Here is a 21,325-nt window from a genome sequence, read left to right on the forward strand (position 1 = left end):
TGCTTCACTGTATGAATGAGTTGAAAACAAATTATTTTACGATGGAGTAACAACTGACTTTCTTTCTTTGAAACCGACTACTCCTTCAATATCACATTGGCGGTGCTTTTGGTTTTACACTGTGCTGCGCTCCGCTGTCTTTCTGCTAGATTCGCACTATACAAATACCACATCCATTCAGTGTCAGAGCATCCAAATCCAGTCTTAGCAGTGGAAATGGCAACTTGAGTCTTGATGCAACTAGATTCACAGGATAATTTTGTAGTGATGTTATGTAAGACGTTAAAAATGAAATGTCTATTAGGAATCAAATGAAGAGTTCAGGACAAGTGGGCTGTGAGTAGATGAGAGATGGTTGAACAATTTTAATGCCTTGATAGTTGGGTTGATCTGAAGCAAATGCTGATTAAGCTATGCATGAGCACTAACTAGTAAGCACGTTTTAAATCCAGCCATAAGTTCTATTGTTTTCTTTGAATGTGTTCCTTGGTCTGCGAATGTTCTCTATTTGTAACTGCCTGTTCACTAACTTTGAAATTAAGTCAGTGACATTTGTGACTGAGTGCAAACCTTTGCTTAATCCCCCATGGCCAGTGCTCATGCTGAGTAGTCCGTTCTCATCTCCAGGGCACCAAGATTTAGAGTAACTTTTCCTTTCCTACCACTGTCTTTACCACTGTCGACATGCTGGAAACTCTGTTAACTCTATTAATGTAAGCACTTCCTTCTGGTTTATTGAGACCAAATCCTTCCTGTTCTGGGACGGTAGAGGAATCATTCAATTTTTCTTGTCAACATTTTCTGTTTTTACTTGCATGATGCTGAAGGTCAGGCTTAGGAACTGAAAACAGCTGTGGCAAAAGTGCTTAAACAAGCCCCCTATCTACCTCTCCTCATTCAATTCAACCATCCCTTCTTTCCTTCTCTCTTCTCCCTCTCACCTTTCTCTCCACCTCCCCTCTGTCGTTTTCTCTCTATCTAGAACCCCCTCTGTTTGCTGCAATTAACCTTGGGGAGCTGGGGAAAGTGACAGACGCACCTTCAGCGTCCTTGGTCTTTAAAACCTGGCCTCCAATAGCTTCTACCCTCTGCGGCAAAACCGTATAGAATACTAGGGCAATCTTCCCCTGATGATGTGTGAAGGTAGCTTATTCCTGACCTATTTGTGCTGTACCTGCTTCATGTGTTCATTAAACTAGCAGTGCTCCTGGTTGTGTGTGTCGGGGCAATTGTGGCTTTCATTTCTGCCCGTGTGCTGCTCTAGTTCTGTATATAGATATTATCTGTGCTGCTCATGCAGTATCGGCTGTGTTTGATGTTAGCTTGCAGTGCTGCTGTAACTTCTCTGTGCGTTGTGCAGGAGGAGCACTGTTTACACTACCTATCCTTTATCTGATAGAGCTGTCATTGCAGTTGGTTGTTTCTAGAACTATTCTGTAGGTGAAGTGTGTCTTAACTGTGCAGGACTTGTGTAATAAAAACCTGTCATGTAACATCCATGCTGTCTCATTTGTGTGTTTCAGAAGTTAAGTAGTGATTGGGAACTTTACACTGCAGTTGCATCTTCAGTGTGTGTATGTGCATGAATGGTTATACTTGTGGGTGTGTGTTGAGGTAGAGTATCTGGCAACGCTTTTGTCTTACTGTACCTGTTCAAAACTGGTAGAGCGTATGCACTACCAGTCTGCTTTACATTTATTGTATGTGAGGGTAGCTCTTCTCAGAAAAAAGTCTGTGGAGCGATGTTTCTGATGGATACGTGTACCTGTAGATTCCTTATCTTTTGAATTTTCCCCAGGCGGGATCTGGAAATTTTGCAATAGCTCTCTCCTATGCAGGTAAGTGCGGCTAGCTCCATCTTTGTGCCGTGTGCAGCACAGGTGTAATGTCACTTGAGCCAGATAGTGCTATACTACCACTGGGAGTCCGCCTCCCCCCTTCAGGTCCGAAGTCACCACGATCACCTGCGGCGTACCCAAAGGTTCATCCCTCAGCCCGACCCTTCTTAACATCTACATGGCACCGCTCGCTAACATCACCCGAGCACACCACCTCAACATAGTCTTATACGCCGACGACACACAGCTGATCCTCTCCCTCACCAAGGACCTGGCCACCGCCAAATCCAAACTCCGCGAAGGAATGAAGGCCGTCCCAGAGTGGATGAAGACTAGCGGACTGAAACTGAACTCGGTCAGACAAGATGGTCCTCATCCTTGACTCCACCCCCTCCTCATGGGACAACTCCTGGTGGCCGGCCACGCTGGGTGCCATCACGACACCTACCGACCACGCACACAACCTCGGCTTCATCCTGGACTCATCGCTCTCTTATGACCCAGCAAGTCAACACGGTCTCCTCCTCCTGCTTCAACACTCTCTGCAAGCTCCGCAAGATCTACTGTTGGGTTCCACACTGAAACTAGAAGAACTGTCACCCAAGCATTTGTCAGCAGGAGACTGGACTACGGCAACGCCCTCTGCGCAAGAACTACGACCACACTCCAGAAGAGACTCCAACGCATAGAAGACTCCTCTGCACGCCTCATCCTTGGACTCCCTCACCACAGCCCCATCACCACCCACCTGAGAGATCTGCACTGGCTCCCGGTCAACAAGAGGATCACCTTCAAGCTCCTCACCCATGCTCACAAGGCGCTCCACAACACCGGACCGGCATACCTCAACGAACAACTATACTTCACCCCGAATCACCAGCTCCGGTCCACCGACCTTGCACTCACCGCCTTCCCAAGTATCCGCCGAACGACCACCGGCGGAAGATCATTCTCCCACCTCGCTGCCAAAGCATGGAACGCCCTCCTCATCCACCTGCGTCACCCAGGACCTGCCGAACTTCAGGAGACATCTCAAGACCTGGCAATTCGACCTGTAGTTGCTCCTTCCCCCCCCCCCCCGCCTCCCCCAGCCCCCCTCCTTCAGCGCCTTGAGACCCTCACGGGCGAGTAGCGCACTCTACAAATGTTTGATTGATTGATTGAGGTAATTTGCCTTTTTCCCCACACTGTTTCTTTCTGATCCGGAGCTGCTTTCCATGGCATTTCTCACAGCAAAAACATTTCTATTTTTGCACTACTGTCATTGAAAAATGTATGTCAGATCCCTACGAGATCTGCTTTTGGTGTTTAGGGCCTAAGCACTACGCCATGTTGTGCAATAAGTGTGGCCTAATGCACACCAAGGCAATTATGTAGCAGGAGGCAAAACTTTTCATGGCATGTGCAATTAGTGCTGGGCTCAGTGCCGATCAAGGTCAAGTCGAAGTTACTACCTTCTCTTGAAGGAAGCACAATAAAAAAGAGAAGATGCAAAGACTCCTATCCCAAGCGCTGCTTCTGCTTGAGAGGTCTATTGTCTCGGCATTCCGTCCGTTCTAATGGAGTCGTCCTCAATGCCAGAGCTGGTTGACATAACGTTGGAAGAATCTCTGCTGACTCTGACCAGTGCCCCAGGTGCATACATTATTTTTGCTCCAGTCCCTCATGCCAGCTCCAACCCAGGTGTTTTATTTTGCACCAAGACCTACGTCCTTCCCAGCCTATCTGGTGCTATTTCCACATTCCATGTTGGCATTTGTTCGAAACGCTTTAGTTCCATCTGATGCACATTTCAGGCTCCTATTTGAATTCCTGATTTGGTATACCGCTGGCAGGATTTTCCACAGTGACATGTGGCTCCAGTTTTGTGTGACAAAGTGCCACTGCAGCACTGGCCAGATCCCTCCTAGTGCCCAGTTCTTTGCTAGTGTGTCCTGCTTCATTGCCTTCCCTGGCGTCAGGTGCAGATGCTGATTCCAACTTCTCAACTGATGCTAGCTCCTCCTGATGGTCCTTGTCCACAGTCTGTATCACTATTAATGAAATCGATAAGGGGGAGTCAATGCATTGCGGAAGAGGCTAGGTATAGGGAAGTATACCTGGTACTTCACCAAGAAAAGAATATTGGGGACAACGGAGGGTCCAGTCCAAATGCCCCAGATAATTCCACATCATGATGATGGCATCAGCAGTGAGGCAGCCAGCTTGCTTTCTGCCTCGGGGAGGCCACAGAGAATATTTTGATGGAGATATCAGCCTGCTTTAGCGGTCACTGAACCTCTTCTTCCATTTAGTGGTGCTCATTAGCTGCTTCAGTTAACTGCCTGTTATTTGGTCATTAACATGCTAACTGGCTGATTACCTGATGTTATAGGTCAGCCCCAGGAGACCTGGACTTTTTTTCCACTCGTCCTCACCAGAGAGTAAGTACTCCAGGCACATTCATGCACTAAGCAAAACTGTGTGTGTTTTCCTAGGCACCTTCTGACAGGGAATCTAAAATGTTAGAAGCCATGCATACAAAGAAGTTTATATTTGGATGCCTGGTACTAAGTAAGATCCATAAATGCTTCCTTGCTAGATGTACCCATGCACTGTGGGAGATGGCAGGCATGGTGGAGCCAAATCTGCTATACCACCCAAAGGATTATTTTGCAGAGGGGGTTAGGGACAGCCAGGATATTTCTCGGCAGATCCTCAGGGCAGACCTGGACACTGCCAAGGGCTCCACCATTGCAGTAAGAAGACATATTTGGCTATGTTCCACAGGCTTTTCCGGTGATGTTCAAGCTACCCTAGTGGATATGCCTTTTGACAGCTCCCACTTTTTGGGGACAAGCCAGATTCAGCTCTGGTACTATTTAAGACCAGACGAGCAAGGGGCCTGGCGCGCTGACCCAACTGCATTTATAGTAACTTTTGAACCATTTGAGCTAGAAACAAATTTATTTTTTGTTAAAATCAGCTGATTATGTGGCAGATGAATTATTATGTGACAAATATATACTTATGCGAAAATCACTGCAGCCGCACAATCATATAATTCCAATGGCCCTGAATATATGCTCTGGAAAGGCTTGTTCCTGTGGCAGAGATTTGTTATATGTTTTTTAAAGCTCTGTTGCTTTGATTCAGAAGTGAGAAGGACATTTTGCTCATTTCGTGCTACTGGATCACCTAGTCTGGCCACCACTTCAGACCCACCTCTTGGGAGAGGGTACTTCTGTGGCATCTTTTCAAAAGATTAGGAATCTGGAGATCGAAGTATCCATCGGAAAAAACAGTTACTTACCTTTGTAACAACCTTTCTGGTGGATACTCTACCTGTAGATTCCTCCACGGTCCAGACTGTGTCCTGGTTCTAAAGAATAGTGGATAGTCCTAGACCTCAGTGGTTTTAGGCTTTGGTTGCAGTAAGGTTCTAATTTAGTTGTTGCGCTGCTGTTCACATTTGATCTTGTGCTGACCCTGTCCCTGTCTTTGACTCTTAAGTGCTCAGAAAAAGTTGGATGCAGACCTGTCGTCTGGGTGCCGGGTTTACGCATTATGGCACCTGTAACAACACGTCTGAGCTACACCCTGCTTTGAGATGGAGTCAAAGCCACGTACCTAAGCGAGAGAGCTATTGCAGTGTTTCCTGATCAAGTCTGGCTCCTGTGAATATTCAAAAGGCAATAAATCTGCAGGTATATAGGGTCCATCAGAAAAGACGGTTACCAAAGGTAATTCACTGTTTCTATAGGTCTGTGAGAGTTTTCAATGGTGGTTTTGGATGGTTGAGTCTCATTAAACTAGCAAACCAGTCTATGTTAGTTGAGAGGTGGGGGTGGTGGGGTGGCGGGTGTCACCTTACATGTGACTTTTTCAGAGCAGCCAGTAGTATGTGGCAGTTGGGTGCCTCTGAACTGAAGGGGTGTTTTAATATTTAGATGACCTTCATGGCTATCTAATGTAGCCTCACCTGAGAAGCTTAAAGGCACCTGCAGCATGAAAAGCAGACCTTAAACCCCGGTCCCGCTACAGAGCCTGCTAGATAGTTCTGAGCTCATAGCTTTGCTATGCCAAAGAGTAGGCACCAGCGAGATATGGGAGGATGAGAGAGACTGGCAAGTATGTGCGTGGGGAGAAGACTCATTGAATAGCACTCCCTTCTAATGTGACAGACTGTTGGAACAGTGAGCACCCAGCTCATTAGTATTCACTGCACTTGTCTCTGAAGGGGAACAGCATTTTAGTTCCAATGTGATGGCCTTTTCTGTGCCAGTATATAGCAGACATTGCAATGTTATGTGATATGTGTCAAATCACATTGAATTTGTGAGAAGTCTCTCCCTGCATCCGCTATGGTTTTTGTGACAGTAAAGCTTCCAATAATCCAAATTTTGTCACTGGGTTTTCCTGTGGTAGACGCAGCGTTTCTACAAAGAACCCAATTGACCTGTTGGGCTCACCATTGACTGGTCCCCAGGCCAGGCAACCTGACAGACTCCCTAAGCTCTAAATTCCCTACCCCTCTGCCCCCACCATTTTTTCTCCACTACTTTACACAAATGTTGTACTTATCTCATTCAGAGATCAAAGGACCCACACTACACTCCCACTGAGATGTCAATACAAGCCACACGTCATCTTGTGCTTTCTGTTGTATGCCCAGCATACTTGATTCCTTCACTAAATGTGGGACAAGTCACATGATGGCCCCATTTTTTTGTTTGTTCCCTTAGTAGCATGGGGTGTGTTCTTTTTTCCTTATCATATTCAAATTAGTTCTGAGGTTCTTTTTTCTCCTGTGGGCCCCTCACAATCCATCAGCGATGGGCAGCAAATACTTCCATCTGGACTTCAGATACTGATCCTATGGTATTCAAGGAGAGCAAACCCAGCAGCCACCATGGCTCTTTTTTGCCCTGCATGCCATCCTTACAAACGATCGCCACCAACCCTACTGCTATTACTAACTCACCTCTGCAAGTATTATACTGGAATGTGAGTTGTCTCAACAACAACATTTAAAGAGGGACTGTTTTCCAAGCAGCAAAGCAACACATCAAACATCCCTGTACCCCAAGAGAGACGTATTGGAATCCATTGTACTTTTCGTAGCCAATACAAGTTTACAAACCTTCTTAATTCTGGCTTTATTAGTGGCTCACAGGGATTGAGTATCCTTTTATGCAGAAACTCACCCTTCCACAACACAAAAAGTTTATGGATTCCTCTGTGTGGTACATCATGGTGTCAGTTGCTGTTGACAGGCACTTTTACCTTAATATATACAAACAGATTTGTCTGCATTTCTCCCTTCATTATGTACCTTGTAGGAGACGACATGGGCATTTTGCTAATGGTAGGTGATTTTTTTGGGGACATGGTTTGACACTTGTACCGCTAACCTTCTAGCAATGCGTTCAGCTGTATATGCCCACTTCTGTCTGGTTTTGCCTTATCCTTGAGTGTATCACAAGTATGGCACTCACTTTACCCCACAATGAGTGTCTACATTTCTTTCTCGAGAGTCTATGGTTCTTTTTTCTGACAGACTGTTATTTCTTTCTACCCTTCGCAAATGCAGATCTAGTATCAGAGGTTAAAATTCTAGCCACAGGAATCTCCGGCATGTCCCAGTCCTGCTTAGCCTGGGAGCCCCTAGTTACTCAGATCAGGGCCTTTGGTAACTCAATCCATAGTTGCTAATAGTTGAAGCCTAAATTGCACAACTTGCAGCGGAAACTGAATCCCAATTTCAACTTAATGTGGGGAGGGGATCATTCCACTCTCCTGTCAGAATATTGGAGGCTGGTCATGCTTGTCCCCCCGACTTAAGTTGCTGTGTCCTTCCCCCATCACCTTATGCAGTTTGAATTCCCACTCAGTCTACTACTCTGATAAGCTGTCATGAATGGGCGAGGCTTTGCCTACAACATGTCTAACATACAAATGAAAGGACAGCATCATTGATTTCGCACAATTCGGCAATGCCCACTTTTTCAGATTGTTTGAAGTAGGGTGGATCTATCTCAAGAGCTCTCGGATGTTCAATCTCACCCTTCCCTAAAGTAGCCCTGCTGCATATTTTTTAGAGAATTGAGGCCAACCAGTATCTTAAAGCTCCAGTAAACCTGCTACTGGACCAGCACCAGTACCCATTGGGTTAGCACCAGTACTACTGGTGCTAACCCAAATGGATAATACCCAGCACTGGTAAGCCACAAATCCCACTACCCTTCTCGCTTGGCTCCATGATATGTACAAATGCATGTTCCTTCAAAAAGTTGTCTATAAGGCATGCCATCCCCCAAAAGGCACCCGAAGGTGTGGGAGCCATGTCGGGAGCCCTTTTCGTCCAACCCACTCTTTATAGTACCTTTACTTAGTAGATTGTAATCGTCATGTTTTGCATATTTCATCCTGGTATATATTAACTCGGTCATCTCGCTTTATCTCCTTAGAGCTCCTACGCCTAGAGAATGTGTGTGGTGTACCTAGTGGTTGATATTAGTCAGGAGATGTTTACTATATAAAAGTGAAACGGCAATAATTTATAAAAAATGTATAATTTTCTCCATCTTTAATCTTTTTTAGTGGAACATATCAAAGGTTGTGCAATTAGGAGTTTTCAAAATATGCTCACATTTGTCATTTAATATAAAAGTTGTTTAGGCTTAGTGTGCACCTGAATTGTATTTGGGGCAATTTTGTGGTTCTGACATTTTCAACCAGTTTGCAGAGTGTCTATAATTATAAGTATTGTTTTGCATTTCTGCATTTGTTTCTAGTACCGTGTTGAGTCCATGATGCTGCGCATTGCAAAACCTATGAATTACATTGCTGTGACACCCAGCGTTCAACAGCGAGCTCAAATGAGAGCGCCACAATGCATTCCCTTAGTGATGGAGCCTGAGTCACGTTTCTACAGCAACTCTGTTCTTGTTTTGGATTTCCAGTCCCTGTATCCATCAATTGTGATAGCATACAACTACTGCTACTCCACCTGCTTGGGATTTGTGGAAAATGTGGGAAAGTAAGTCGCACTGAAAGGTAGTGAGATGGTTTAAATGTGTTTTTTTAAATAAAGCGCCTGTTCATATACTTACATTGTGAATATGGACATCTTTTGTTTTGGGTATAACTAATGTGGAGAGACAAAAATTAAATCTTACTCTTTTAGATCCCTTCTCCTTAAATGACCCCTCTAGAGACCCTGTTTCCCTTAAACTCCAACAGGAATGTTTCTCCAGGTTATATAGAGACTACATATCCAGAACCACTCAGTCCCAACTTGACTCTAAGCATGTCTTCTTATCCATCTCATTAGATTTTACTCCCTCCTCTGAAGAGTGATATTGGTACAGGATAACATTTTGCCTCCTTTTTTTATTTTGTTTTTATTTTTCAAAAACCTTTATTAAAGAGTTTCAAATCAGGTACAGTACACTGTGCAGCCGGTAAATGTAAAGCAATACATTTGAAGCCAGTTCAAGCATAGAACCGAGAATGCAGCAGTCACCCACGTGAGAACACCAGCGCAAGGGCGTGTTAAAAAGACATCATACAATGTAAAAGAGGCCCACCACGCGGGGGGGGGGCACCTCCGCCACTTCTTTGTTAAATATGAGAGACATGTAAGTGGGTCTAATGTAGAGGGGGGAAGGGCAGGCACAGAAACAGCACCGGTGGCCGCCGTGGGTGGGGAGCCGGCAGGGAGCGTGGGAGAGGCAGTGCCGGTGGGGTGGGAGCAGGAATGAAGGTAGGTCACCAGGGGACCCCAAATGTCAGCTGGCCAGGAATTAGAGGGCATTAAGTCCCAAAACTCTAGCAGAGTCTGACATCATGAGGCGTCCTCCAGCAAAACGTTAACTAAGGGAGCAGGCCTGCGGCCCCAGCACATGGCGACCCTGCGACGGGCCAAGACAAGCAGCATAGCTATCAGGCGGCGGGAGGCGTCTGGGCAGTGTTTTACAAAGCCAAGTAGGCACAGGGTGGGATCAGGGGAGACTGAGGTGCAAGTGATTGCTGAAATTGTGGAACACACACTTTGCCAGAATTCGGCGACCTTGGGGCGCAACCATGCCAGATGCGCGAAGTCTGCAGCAGGGGCACAGCAGCGCATACAGGTGTACTGATGTATGAGCCCTAGCTTGTGGAGCTGGGAGTGGTGCTGTATATCCTATGCAGAAACTTAAAGTGTATCAGACGAAGCCGGTAGTTAGATGACAGCTTCTTCATCTGGTTGCAGCAATAGAGCCATTCTGCCTGTGCTATGTCAATGCTGAGGTCCGCACCTCAAGCCTCACGCGCTCGGTCAGTGGAAATATTGGGGACCAATTTGTGTGGGGACGAGGTAGTGTACACTAGGTCGAGGGACGGCATGGTAGGAGGAGGCTGGGGGGAAAGTGGGGTGTAGTGTCAGGCAAATGGAGCGCAGCTGGTAGAAAAGTAGCGTATCCAGTGCCAGATGATTCTGGGAGGAAATATGTGTCCTCTGGGTAAAGGTCTGCAATTGTCCGTAAACCCAGCCGCGTAGCGTGCTTGGACATGCCTGAAGGCTGAAGCGGGGGGACATCAGAGTGGTTAACTATTGGCACAGCGTTTGCAGAGAGCAAGGGGTGGCCTGAGAGCCGGCTGAGTCCAGACCAAGCCCAGCTCAGCTCTCAACTGTATCCACCTCCGCCCGAGGACGGGTCGCAGGCGCGAACAGTGCCGTAGCCAAGGGCAATGGAGAGGCTATATCCGACTCGACAGCCACATGAGGTTGATAGGGTGAGGGATGAATCTAGAAATGCAGGAAGCTGGCCTGTGCACACAATGCACATATCTTAGTCCGGAGCACTTAGACCACCAACCGACATGGGGAGAGTAAGAATATCATACACCACCCTCGGCTGCCTGTGGTGGTGAGCCTCAGCCAGGCCTACCAGTGCAAGGCGTTCTCCCTTCTCTGCACAGAGTTCTCAGACCAATAGGTAGAAGTTGGCACAGAAACTGGAATAAAAAATAAAAGATTTATTAAACCTCATGAGGTGGAACTACATTCACACAACACCCTTCGGTAATGTATGAAGTAGCACCCTGAATGGAAGGAGCTTGGTCCTTTTATACCCACACAGGGGCTCAAATGAAGGCGGTACAAGTACAAAATGCTGGTTTTAGGTACATATAAGGTCATACAGAAAATGCACAGTCAACAAGTGGGAGTAGCTAACAGTTGCTAATTCTGGTGAACACATCCTGACAGTTACAGACTGGGGACAGCTGCAAGGACAGCTGCAAACTCAACTGAGCACGTGAGAAGCAGAAAAGGCTAAATATATCTTGTCTCTAGGCAGATTTCAAGAGCAGTTAACAGGAAGGTAGGACAGATAACATGGCGAGCACATGGTAGCACATGGCAAACAAAATAGCTGACAGAAATACAAAATGGATTCCACAAAACGGACAAGATAGTCTCTAAATACAGGATGGCTTCTGCTAATGCTAACCTAATTGCTGCCAAATTACAACATGCCTACCCGCCCAGACAAGTGAAATAATCAAGGAGCGTAATTTACGGGAAAAATGGGCAGTGAGGAGGATCGGAACGTTTAAAAACAAGTAGAGGAATTTCGGCAATACGACCATCTTTGCGATTGCGATCCTTCCAGCCAAAGACAGCGGGAGCCTGCACCATACGGAAATCTTGGATTCCAACTACCGCACAACCAAAGTTCGATTTCCACAATTCATCCAGGTCTCTACTCAGCCAGATGCCCAAATAGCTTGTTGGTCCGGCAACCCACACAAATGGAAAATCAGGCGTGAACGGGGCAGTGGCATCAGTCGGCGGAAACAATACCGACTTGCTCCAGTTTACTTGTATGCCAGACAGACCGCCAAATCATATGATTTCCTTGACCTAGGGACTCCGGTTGTCCTGGGGGTGACGGACATACAAAGTAACGTCGTCCGCATACATGGAGACAAGGGAGAGGGAAGAAAGCATATTCCCCTAAGAGTATGGTGCTGCTGGATCCTGGCCGCCAGGGGCTCCATTGCGATGGCAAAAAGCATAGGTGATAGTGGACACGCCTGCCTTGTGCCACGATTAATACTGATGGAGTCGGTGACGTGGCCATTATTGCGTAAGCGGGCCGATGGAGCAGTATAGAGGAGCCGGATTTTACGTAAGAAATTGTCATACGGGGTAAAAGGTAAAACAGAAACGGACACTCCAGGGTGTCAAACGCCGTTGTTGCGGACAGCAGGGCAGCTACGGCCGGAAGCTTGGGATTGATTTGATGTAGGGCAGAGAAGATTGTGCGAAGGTTATGTGACATTGCCCTACCGGGGATGAACCAAGATTGATCCGGGAGAGCGATGAGTGGCATGAGGAGAAGGAGGCAAGAGGCGATGAGCATGGCAAAAATGTTATTGTCAATGTTTATAAGGGAGAGGGGGCGATAGGAATCACGATGGTCCGCGGGCTTATCGGGTTTTAGGAGGAAAGTAATCAAGGCCTCATGTAGGGACTGAGGGAAAAGACCGTTTTCAAAAGATTCATTATACATTGCCGCCAAGTGCGCTCAAGGAAGTCGGCATACATTTTATAAAAGGGGGCCGGAAGACCATCGAGGCCCGGGGCTTTGTCCCCAGGTAAGCCACTAATAGCTGCGAGTATTTCCTCCCTAGTGAAAGGTGTTTCTAAGAATTCCCGGTAGTAGTCCTCCAACCAGACCAACGCAATGGAGCCGAAATATTGATCGAAGGCCTCGCGCGACGGTGGGGGCGCCGGCTGAGTATAGTTGCGAGTAGAAGTCTTAAAATCGGGATTTGATCTCTTCCGGGGCGATGGTTCTAGAGGGGCCGCCATCCTCCAGGGCCGTAATGTAGGAGGCTGCGCGTGGAGGGCGGAGGAGGTTGGCTAAAGTACCGCCCAGACGATCGCCCTCACCGAAATATTGCGCCTGGCTCTCGCGGCCTAAAAAGGAGAGTTCACGGTCTGCCGCTTCAGAGAACTCTGTATGTTTTTGACCTATGCGTGCCAAATTATCAGGGCTGGGATGCGCAACCTGGGCGGCATCCAGCTCTTTAATCTCTTATTCGAGCGAAGCCAAAGTGGTACGGAGGGAGCGAAGCACGCCGGCCTGTTTGGATATACATTCACCTCGTATTACTGCCTTGAAGCCCCTGTATTAAGTTTGAAATAGTTAACGATAGCAGTGTGGATGTCTGCGCAGAAAACAGTATCCCGTAAGGTGTTTGGTGGAAGTCGCCAGGAGAAGGCACGTTGTGGGGAGTGGGGAAGGTGAAGGCGGATCTGAACTGGCTAGTGGTCGGAGAAAGTGCACGCCATGTGTGTTGCTTCGGTAAGCCAGAGCAGGACATTAGGAGAGGTCAACCAATAATCTATGCGCGACCAACAGCCCCTCGAACCGGACATACAGGTGCCCTCACGGGAGTCGGGCCGGAGGTGACGCCTGGCATTGTAGAGGGAATTTTCAAGTAGAATGGAGGCAAGAGCTGAGGTGGCGCGGGGGTGCGACGAATGAAGACCAGACCCATCGAGCGTAGCGGATAAAGTGACATCAAAGTCCCTACCCCAGACGACTGCCGCAGGGCCACAGGAGGAGATGAGGTGCCACACAAGATTTAAAAAGACCGGGTCATCTGTGTTGGGACCATAAACCGCGGCGAGTCTCATGGGCTGGGCCAAAAGTGTACCGTGCATGATTACATACCTGCCCTCGGGATCTGTTAGGGTTTGGATAGTGCGCCAAGGGAGACCCCTGTGTATTAGAATAGCAACTCCCATAGCACAGGAGGAGTAGGTGGAGGAGTGGATTTCACCCCAATAACGCGCTTTGAGTCGGGGGGGGAGAGCAGGGCAACAGGTGCGTCTCCTGTAACAAACTTATCTCAGCCTGGTGCCTCTGTAGGTGTGAGTGTATCAACCTGGCCTTACGGTAGTTGTTTAGGCCACGTACATTCCATGTCCAGCAGACGGTGTCTGACATGGGAAGGAGGCAGTAAGTAGGGCGTGAAGCATTGCAGATAGGGAGCGCCGCAGCAAGGAGTCCACTGGACAGTGAGGAAGGGGACCAAAAGGACCCAGAGTATAAATCGCATAATCTCCCCAGCGGCGGATTGTAAGCCCAGAGACAGGGACAGTTGTGGGGTGGATAAAGGGACATGCACGTCCGGGTCCCACATGAGCAGCAGGAGTGCGTGAGGTGGCGCTGCAGGAACGGTGCAAACATATGTCAAGGAGAACATGAGGCTTGAGGCATCGGAAAAAGTTAAGCACAGTGCGGTGTCGTGGTCATAGCAAGGAGAAACAGTATCAAAGACAAAAACAGCATCAGGGAGCCAACACATCCCCTGTAACCGAGGAGGAGCCCCCCTCCCAGACAGCCCCCCACCCCAACCCAACCCCAAAGCCCGAACAAGAAAAAGCCCACCAACCCCGCACCCTCTCCAACCCCCCAATTAGGCTGAGAAAACCACCCGCCGCACCCCTGGAGCCCACAACTGGGAAGGGATATCTTAGAAAAAACATTAGGAATCATCCCGTGGGGGCATGGCGAGGCTCAGCGAACACCCCTGCAATAAAGCAGGGTGGCCAAGCTGTGGTAGCAGTCGGCATCTATAACAATTGGCAGCTTAAACGAAGGAACCATATCTGCACAGTCAGTCGTTATCACCAAAACGGTCAGTGTTATCTAGTAGAGATCTGTGAGGGGATGATTGTGCTTCTTTTTCCAGCCATTTAGCGAAAGCAAGAGCCTCCTTGGTGTCTGGAAATGTCAGTGTCTTGGAGCCCTGCCGAACCCTCAACCTCGCCGGGTAGGCCAGGGAGTATGTGACGTTGTACTTCTGGAGGATGCCCTTGGCCGGCAGAAACTCTCTCCTGGCAGCCTGGACTGTAAGGGTATAGTCCGGATAAAAGGAGAGGGATTTTCCCTGGTGCTTGATGATGCCCCTGTCGCTTGCTGCTCGAAGGATGGCATCGCAATCCCGGAATTTCAGGATTTTTGCCACTATGGGGCGGGGTGGTAGACCGGGGCCAGCACGCCGGCCAAGAGAGCGGTGAGCACGTTCCACAACGAAAACCGGGGATAGGACGTCCCCGAAAAGTTCTTTGATTAGTTGCTCGATGGAGTCTCCCATTTTGGAGATGTTGGCGGACTCCGGAAGGCCCGTGATACAAAGATTGCTCCGGCAGGAGCGGGCTTCTAATTCCTCGTTGTTCTCCCGAATTACGGCCAGGATCTTTTCCTTCTGGAGCAGTTTCTGTATGTCCTGTGTCGCCGTATCTTCAGCGTCCAACACCCTGGTCTCTACATGGAGAAGCCGATTGTCATGGGAGTCTACGCGGGTCTTCACAGAGTCGAGGCGAGCAGAAAGTTGGTCCCAGTAATGGTAGTCTTCACATCCAACATGATCGCCTCAAGGTCACATTGTTGCTTATGTCAGCTGTTTTTTATTTAGTGGGTAAGGTTTCAACTTTTTGACAGGAATGTGTTATAAAAATTCTTGATTGGTACAATATAGAGGCTGATGTTCGACACCACAGGTAATGTTTGAAGTTCAGGGTAGTTTAATTGGGAAATGAATTGAACTTGAAAGGAGGGAAGCAATGTATTCCCATATCTTCTAAATGAATACAAAGAACAGAATTTTAAAGCCCATCATTAACATAAGGATTTTTATAACATTCAGTCTTTCTCACTTTCAGGAATGAAGATTGGATATATATATTCTAAACCTGAGGAGGTCCTTTTTAAGAGTCCTTTAAAACCAGCCTCACAAAATACTTCAGCCGGATTAGGTTAGTTTGACCCCTTAACAGTGTTTCCTTAGGGGCCCTGTATGGCTGCAGAAGTTGTCAAACAATTCATGTCCATAGTGGATTCACACCTCCAAAGACTTCATATTCAGGCAGTAACCAGGCCTGGATGACTAGTTGATGTAAACACCATCTGTAGAGCATGTCTGCATAAATAGTAAGATTTGGATGTGGCACTCTCAATTGGCATGCAGAGCAGTTTGGAGGAATTCCAATTGATCCCTCTCCAGACATCACATTCATTGGAGTCACTTGTGAGAGCATGTTCAAGTAATTCCGTTGGTATTGAATCTATTCATTTGAGGGATATTCCTCTTAGATTGTTTTCTTTCCACTTTCTGCTTTGGGCATAGGCTCCAGTTCAACACCGTCATGCTGCTCTTTTGATCCATATGGGTTCCTTCCATCAGTCTGTATTGTAATTGATTGCATGTCCCTTCTTTCTCCATCTCGGGTCGACATTTGTGACTTCACTCAAGCTGGATTTGGGTTGAACGCGGCTCCCCAGGGCCTCACCATTTTAACCTACTCTTGTCTCTTGATTAAGTCTCTCTACCATGCTTCAACGGTGATGGACTGTATTCTATTTTATTCTCGATACCACGCAACGTATCCTTGCCCCAATCTACATCAAGTCTGCAATTTGTGTTTTTCACTCCAGCACAACGAAGCTGCTGGTGACGCTTGACGCTCCTTACGCTCCAAAAAACCTGTAGAAACCATTGGGCTCGGTGTCTCAAGATGTCACATAGGAGCAAAGCCGACCCCCTGGACCTGTTCGCCCAAGAGGATATCAAGAGAAGCACCATCCACAGCCTTCAGCCACCGATAAGGACTTTTATTCCCTGATGATAGCTCCGGCTTAGATTGGGAGATTGAGGACCTTTCACTAGCTCAGCAGACTGTGAGTACGGTTTCCCCTCCCCGTCAAGCAGAGCAGCCCTCTTCCAAGGGGCGTACCAAGCCACTCTGGAACACTAGAGACAAGCAGTGGGCCGCCACTGCCTTCGGGTCATGGTCGGCACCAACAATCTGTTGCAGGGGCGGCCTTTTTTCGACCCAGTTCCGTAGAGGCCCATTACAATGGATGCCTCCTTTATGGGGGTGGGGCGCTTGCTTACAGGCTCTGACTGCCCAGGGCTATTGGGAACCCAAACACCAGATCCTCCACATCAACCACCTGGAACTTCCAGCTGTTCATCTAACGTTGCACGCTTTCCTACCTCAACTGACTGGCGAGATTGTTCTTGCCTGGACGGACAACATGACTGCCATGTATTACCTTCAGAAACAGGGAGGCATCCGATCCCCCCAGTTCTCGCAGGTAGCCAAGAGCATGTGGAGATGGGCTGCCCACTACAAAGGCCTTCTGGTAGTGGAGTACCGTCCGGGAACAGACAACCACTTTGCCCACCCAAGCAGGATGTGGCAACAAGTCCACGAGTGGGAAACCACCCACAGGTCCTCCGCCAGTACTTCTGGTGTTTGGGCTTCCCAGAAATAGACCTGTTCGAGGCATATGAGCTGCAGATTGTACATTTTTGCATATATTGCCATCTGGTGTTGGGCTCGGATGTTTGCATGTTGTTTTTATCTTTATAGACGTCTTTGTTAGTCACAAGGTTGGTGACTCTTCCTTCGGTCGACAATGCGCATGGGCATCGACTCCATCCTTATATTGTTTTTTCCCGCCATCATGTACGGATGTGATTTGCTGTGCTCCGGGTTGGTGTCGTTATCGAACCCCCTTTCGACGCGCATTCTCGACGACAACTTTCGAAAAAAACTTGCGAACTTCGACTTGGGCCGTTGGGCCAGTGTGGTGCTAAATTCCTACTCTCGGACCTCCACTCCGTATGTAATCGGTGCTTCTCTCCAGAACATCGAGAGGACAACTGTGAGGCTTGTCTATCCTTCAAGTCCAAGAAAACCATACAGGATTGTCGAGCTCGGTGCCACGAGATGTTCTGAGGCACTGGCTCTATTCCGAACATCTTCTACCAGGCCCGACAGTCTCCAGAACAGGAAGAACTGGTCTTGGTCTCCAACGCAGATGACTTTGACGCCGAAGATCACGTCACCCCAGCTCAACAGGACGTGAGTACCGAGATTCCTACCCCAACCAAGTCCATACCAAAGGCTCCAGTGACTCCTTCGCCTCTGGGCCTAGGTCTACAGCGAACAAAAACTTAGAGCGCCACGTCTCCAGGCCCGGTTCCGAAGCACTAGGACAAGCCTTCTGGCTCCCAATCCAGCCAGCTACCCAGTCCCGAAAAGCACCTTCGACACGGAAAACAAAGTCTACTGAGATGCCGCGCCCCCCTCCGCCTGCATCAGAAAAACATTCAGCACGAAACCGCCAAAAGACCCCTTGGCACAGAAACAACCGGATAAGCCTTCGGCACCCAAGACCTCAGAGCTGAAACCATCTAAGGAAAAGCCTTCCATAACTAAGCCTCCCAAGCAGAACCATCCGGAGCCGAAACAATCTGCACCAAACGTCTCGGAGCCAGGGAAAGCTCCTAAACCAGACACTGTTGCTAAACAACCAAAACCGGTTGCTAAAGAAAAATCTTCCACACCAAAGAAAACTATCGACTCCGAAGAACTTTTTCTCCCGGATCTCAAACAGACCACCATCACTATCCATCCAAAGACTGGTCAAATAGTTACTACATTACCTCGGAAGAGGAAACCAGAACATGTACCATATGCACCGGTTCCACCAATTAACCCTAATCTACTGATTTCTCCAGTACATTCTCCAGAACATATCTTCCCACAACCAGAGGATAGTGACGATGCGCATGGGGATGGGCAAGGAGATGACAATATAATTCCATTACACAATGATGATACTGATGAGCCACCACAGGATCCAGACCCATGGCATGACTACAATACCGATCCTGACTTACATAATAATCCGGATTTCTACCCCTCAAAACTATCTCCGCCAGATGACAGAGTAGATAAAAAATACAAGACAGCTCCCACTGACCCCATATACATAAAAAAAGGTCAACTTCCTTTAGATTCCCTGGTCGTAGCCAATGCACTAAAAATGGCAAACTCTCAGGGGCCAGGTGGCACCCCACCTACTGACAAAGAATCTAAATTATTAGACGCATCAGGCAAACGTATGACGTCTCAAGCTGCAAACTACTGGAATATAGCCAACACACAAGCCCTTTTGGCGAGGTATGACAGGCCGCACTATGACGAGCTGGAAAAGCTTATTTAACACCTTCCTCAATAGTATAAAGAGAAAGCCAATGACCTTATACAGGAAGGTAAACTAATCACTAACACATCCATCAAATGCGCGCTCGACGGAGCAGACACTACGTCCCGCGCAGTCAATACTAGCGTTTACTACGCAGACATGCCTGGCTCAGGATATCTGGCTTTAAGCAGGAAGTGCACAACAGTATCCTTAATCAGCCTTTTGACCAGGAGCACCTCTTTGGCCCTGCAGTGGACTCAAATTTGAAAAAGATAAAAAAGGACACAGAGACTGCCAAGTCTATGGGAGCACTACAGTTACCCTCTAATAGAGGCTCCTTTCGTCGCTCCTTCTATACAGCAGGCTCAAAAACAACTACACAGGAACACCCGTCCTCATCCTATAAAAGTCCCAACCAGGGCTCCTTTTCCATAGGATACTCTAGAGGAGGTTACAGAGGTAACAACAATAAGGGCAGCGGCAGAGGTAATGACACCTGCAGCTCCCCTAACAACAAACAGTGACTTCCCTGCGCTTCCCCCCAATCATCCCTTTCCTGTCGGGGGACGTCTCTCACAGTTCCTACCTGTCTGGAATTCCATCACAGCAGACAAGTGGGTAAGACAAATTATCCAGTATGGGTATTGCCTGGAGTTCACTTCTACCCCTCCCACCATTCCTCCCAAACAGCATCCAATACCATCACAACACCTGCCACTTCTCAAACAAGAGGATCTGATAGAGACTACTAACCACAGATTCCTTTACGTAGAATTATCCCCAGACTGGATCCAGAAATATTTTCTTTTTGTCACAGCATCTCTGCGCGCTGGGGGACAGCACCACGTGACTCCGCCCTGACGTTGTCCTTGCACATGACGTTAGGGAGGTCACATAAGTCCCACCCCAGCGCGCTGACATCCGTTTCCTTCTTTTCCGCGGGCAACGCGGATCCGGATTGTGTGCCTTGGCCTGGTTCAGACCTTCTTTTAACGCCTTGCGTTGAGAACAGTGTGTGAATGCCTTCGGGTTTCAAGACGTGTACTTCTTGTACACGTCAGATATCAGCAACGGACCCTCACCCTATTTGCATGTGGTGTTTGGGCGGGCACCATGATTCCACGGACTGCGACGCTTGTCAGCATCCTAAGCCGAAGTCCCAGCGGGAACGCCGGATGAAATTGCTTTCGGGCTGCTTGTCCAGATCGGTCTAGTCCCTGCGTCCGTCCCCTACATCGGAAGGGTCCAGAAGCCGACAATTCCGGTTGCTGCATCGTCCTTCACCAAGACCTCATGGGTGTCACTCGCCCACCGGTAAGTCCCTCAGTCTGTCACTGAGGCCTTGTCTTCGCTCTGCAGAGGGCGCAGGTTCCTCCCGGGACATGCGCCCTCGCCAGTCGCCACCTTATCCCCCGTTTCCTGGCATTGGGGCCACTACGGCCCAAATGAAAGCCTACGCTGCGGCTCTGCAGGCTTCTTTAGGCCCTCCTCCTCTTCCTGAGATGCCAGCAGATCCCTGGCCATGCGCGGGCCTTCAGCGGACTCGCCGGCCGCTTCGGTCACGGCACCGACTAGTTCGGCTTCAGGTCTTGAAGGTGTGGTGTTGTTGAGGTGCGGCCCTACGGGGTTCCCCCTTTCAACCCACAGCTCCCCTGTCTTGCCGCAAAGCCCGTGGGGTTTTCTGTGGTGTCGCAGGAGGTCGCCGAGACTCACGGTTAGTCCTCGAGTCCCTCTCGGTCCTCTGGGCTGACGGCTGTCCTACCGGAGACCAAGCCTGCGCCTTTCCGGCGCTGGTGCCTTTCCTCCCCGGCCCTAGCAGCGCCGCGGTTGGAGACCGGGACCAGGGGCGCCTCCCCGAGTCCCTCTTGGCCCTCCACGCAGGCAGCTGTCTCGTCGAAGTACGAGCCGGTGCCTTTTCGGCACTATTCATTAGCCGCTTCAGCTCCGACCCCGTCCCTTTCTCCTTTGCAGCACGTGGTGGTGGAGGTCGACTCGGCGCCTCTGATGGCCGCTCCGGCGCCTGGCGGACTCCACAGCTCCGTCCCGGCGTCGAGTCGTTGCGTCTTCTCCAGAGGTCACTTCCTCTCCGGAAGTTTGTCATCTCTTGTCTCCTCTTCACTGGAGACTGGAGGCCACGTCGTTACTTTTTCCCCGGCATCTTCCAGGGCGGGCTCTATGCCGTCTCCAAGGCCGCAGACCCCGGACCCTATCCTCGACACCTCGCTGGTTGCCCTGCAGGCTTCTCTGCCTTTTTCGGAGACCCCTCACTCGTCCATGGGTCTTCCATGCTACAGGGGTTGGCCGTTCCCTCCTCCAGCTGGACTTGGGGACGGGCGGCTTAGTTTGCAGCCTTCTCCCACAGACAGGTTGCTCTCTTCCCCAGCAACGCCCTACGGAGGCAGGTGTGGCTTTTGTCCGGGCCACTTCTACGGCCACTGA

At 48.9% G+C, this 21,325-nt stretch overlaps 1 protein-coding gene across 2 annotated transcripts in view; it reads left to right on the forward strand.

Moving 5' to 3' along the window:
• Positions 1-21,325, forward strand: part of REV3L (REV3 like, DNA directed polymerase zeta catalytic subunit) — a 1,049,196-nt gene that overhangs the window by 740,755 nt on the left and 287,116 nt on the right. For both annotated transcript variants that reach the window (XM_086927335.1, XM_086927334.1), the window contains exon 23: positions 8,615-8,859. In XM_086927335.1, the coding sequence (XP_086783461.1) occupies positions 8,615-8,859 (245 nt within the window). The remainder of the gene's footprint in view (positions 1-8,614; positions 8,860-21,325) is intronic.

The sequence above is a fragment of the Lissotriton vulgaris genome, chromosome 6 (genome assembly GCF_964263255.1).
Source record: "Lissotriton vulgaris chromosome 6, aLisVul1.2, whole genome shotgun sequence".
NCBI classification, from domain to species: domain Eukaryota; kingdom Metazoa; phylum Chordata; class Amphibia; order Caudata; family Salamandridae; genus Lissotriton; species Lissotriton vulgaris.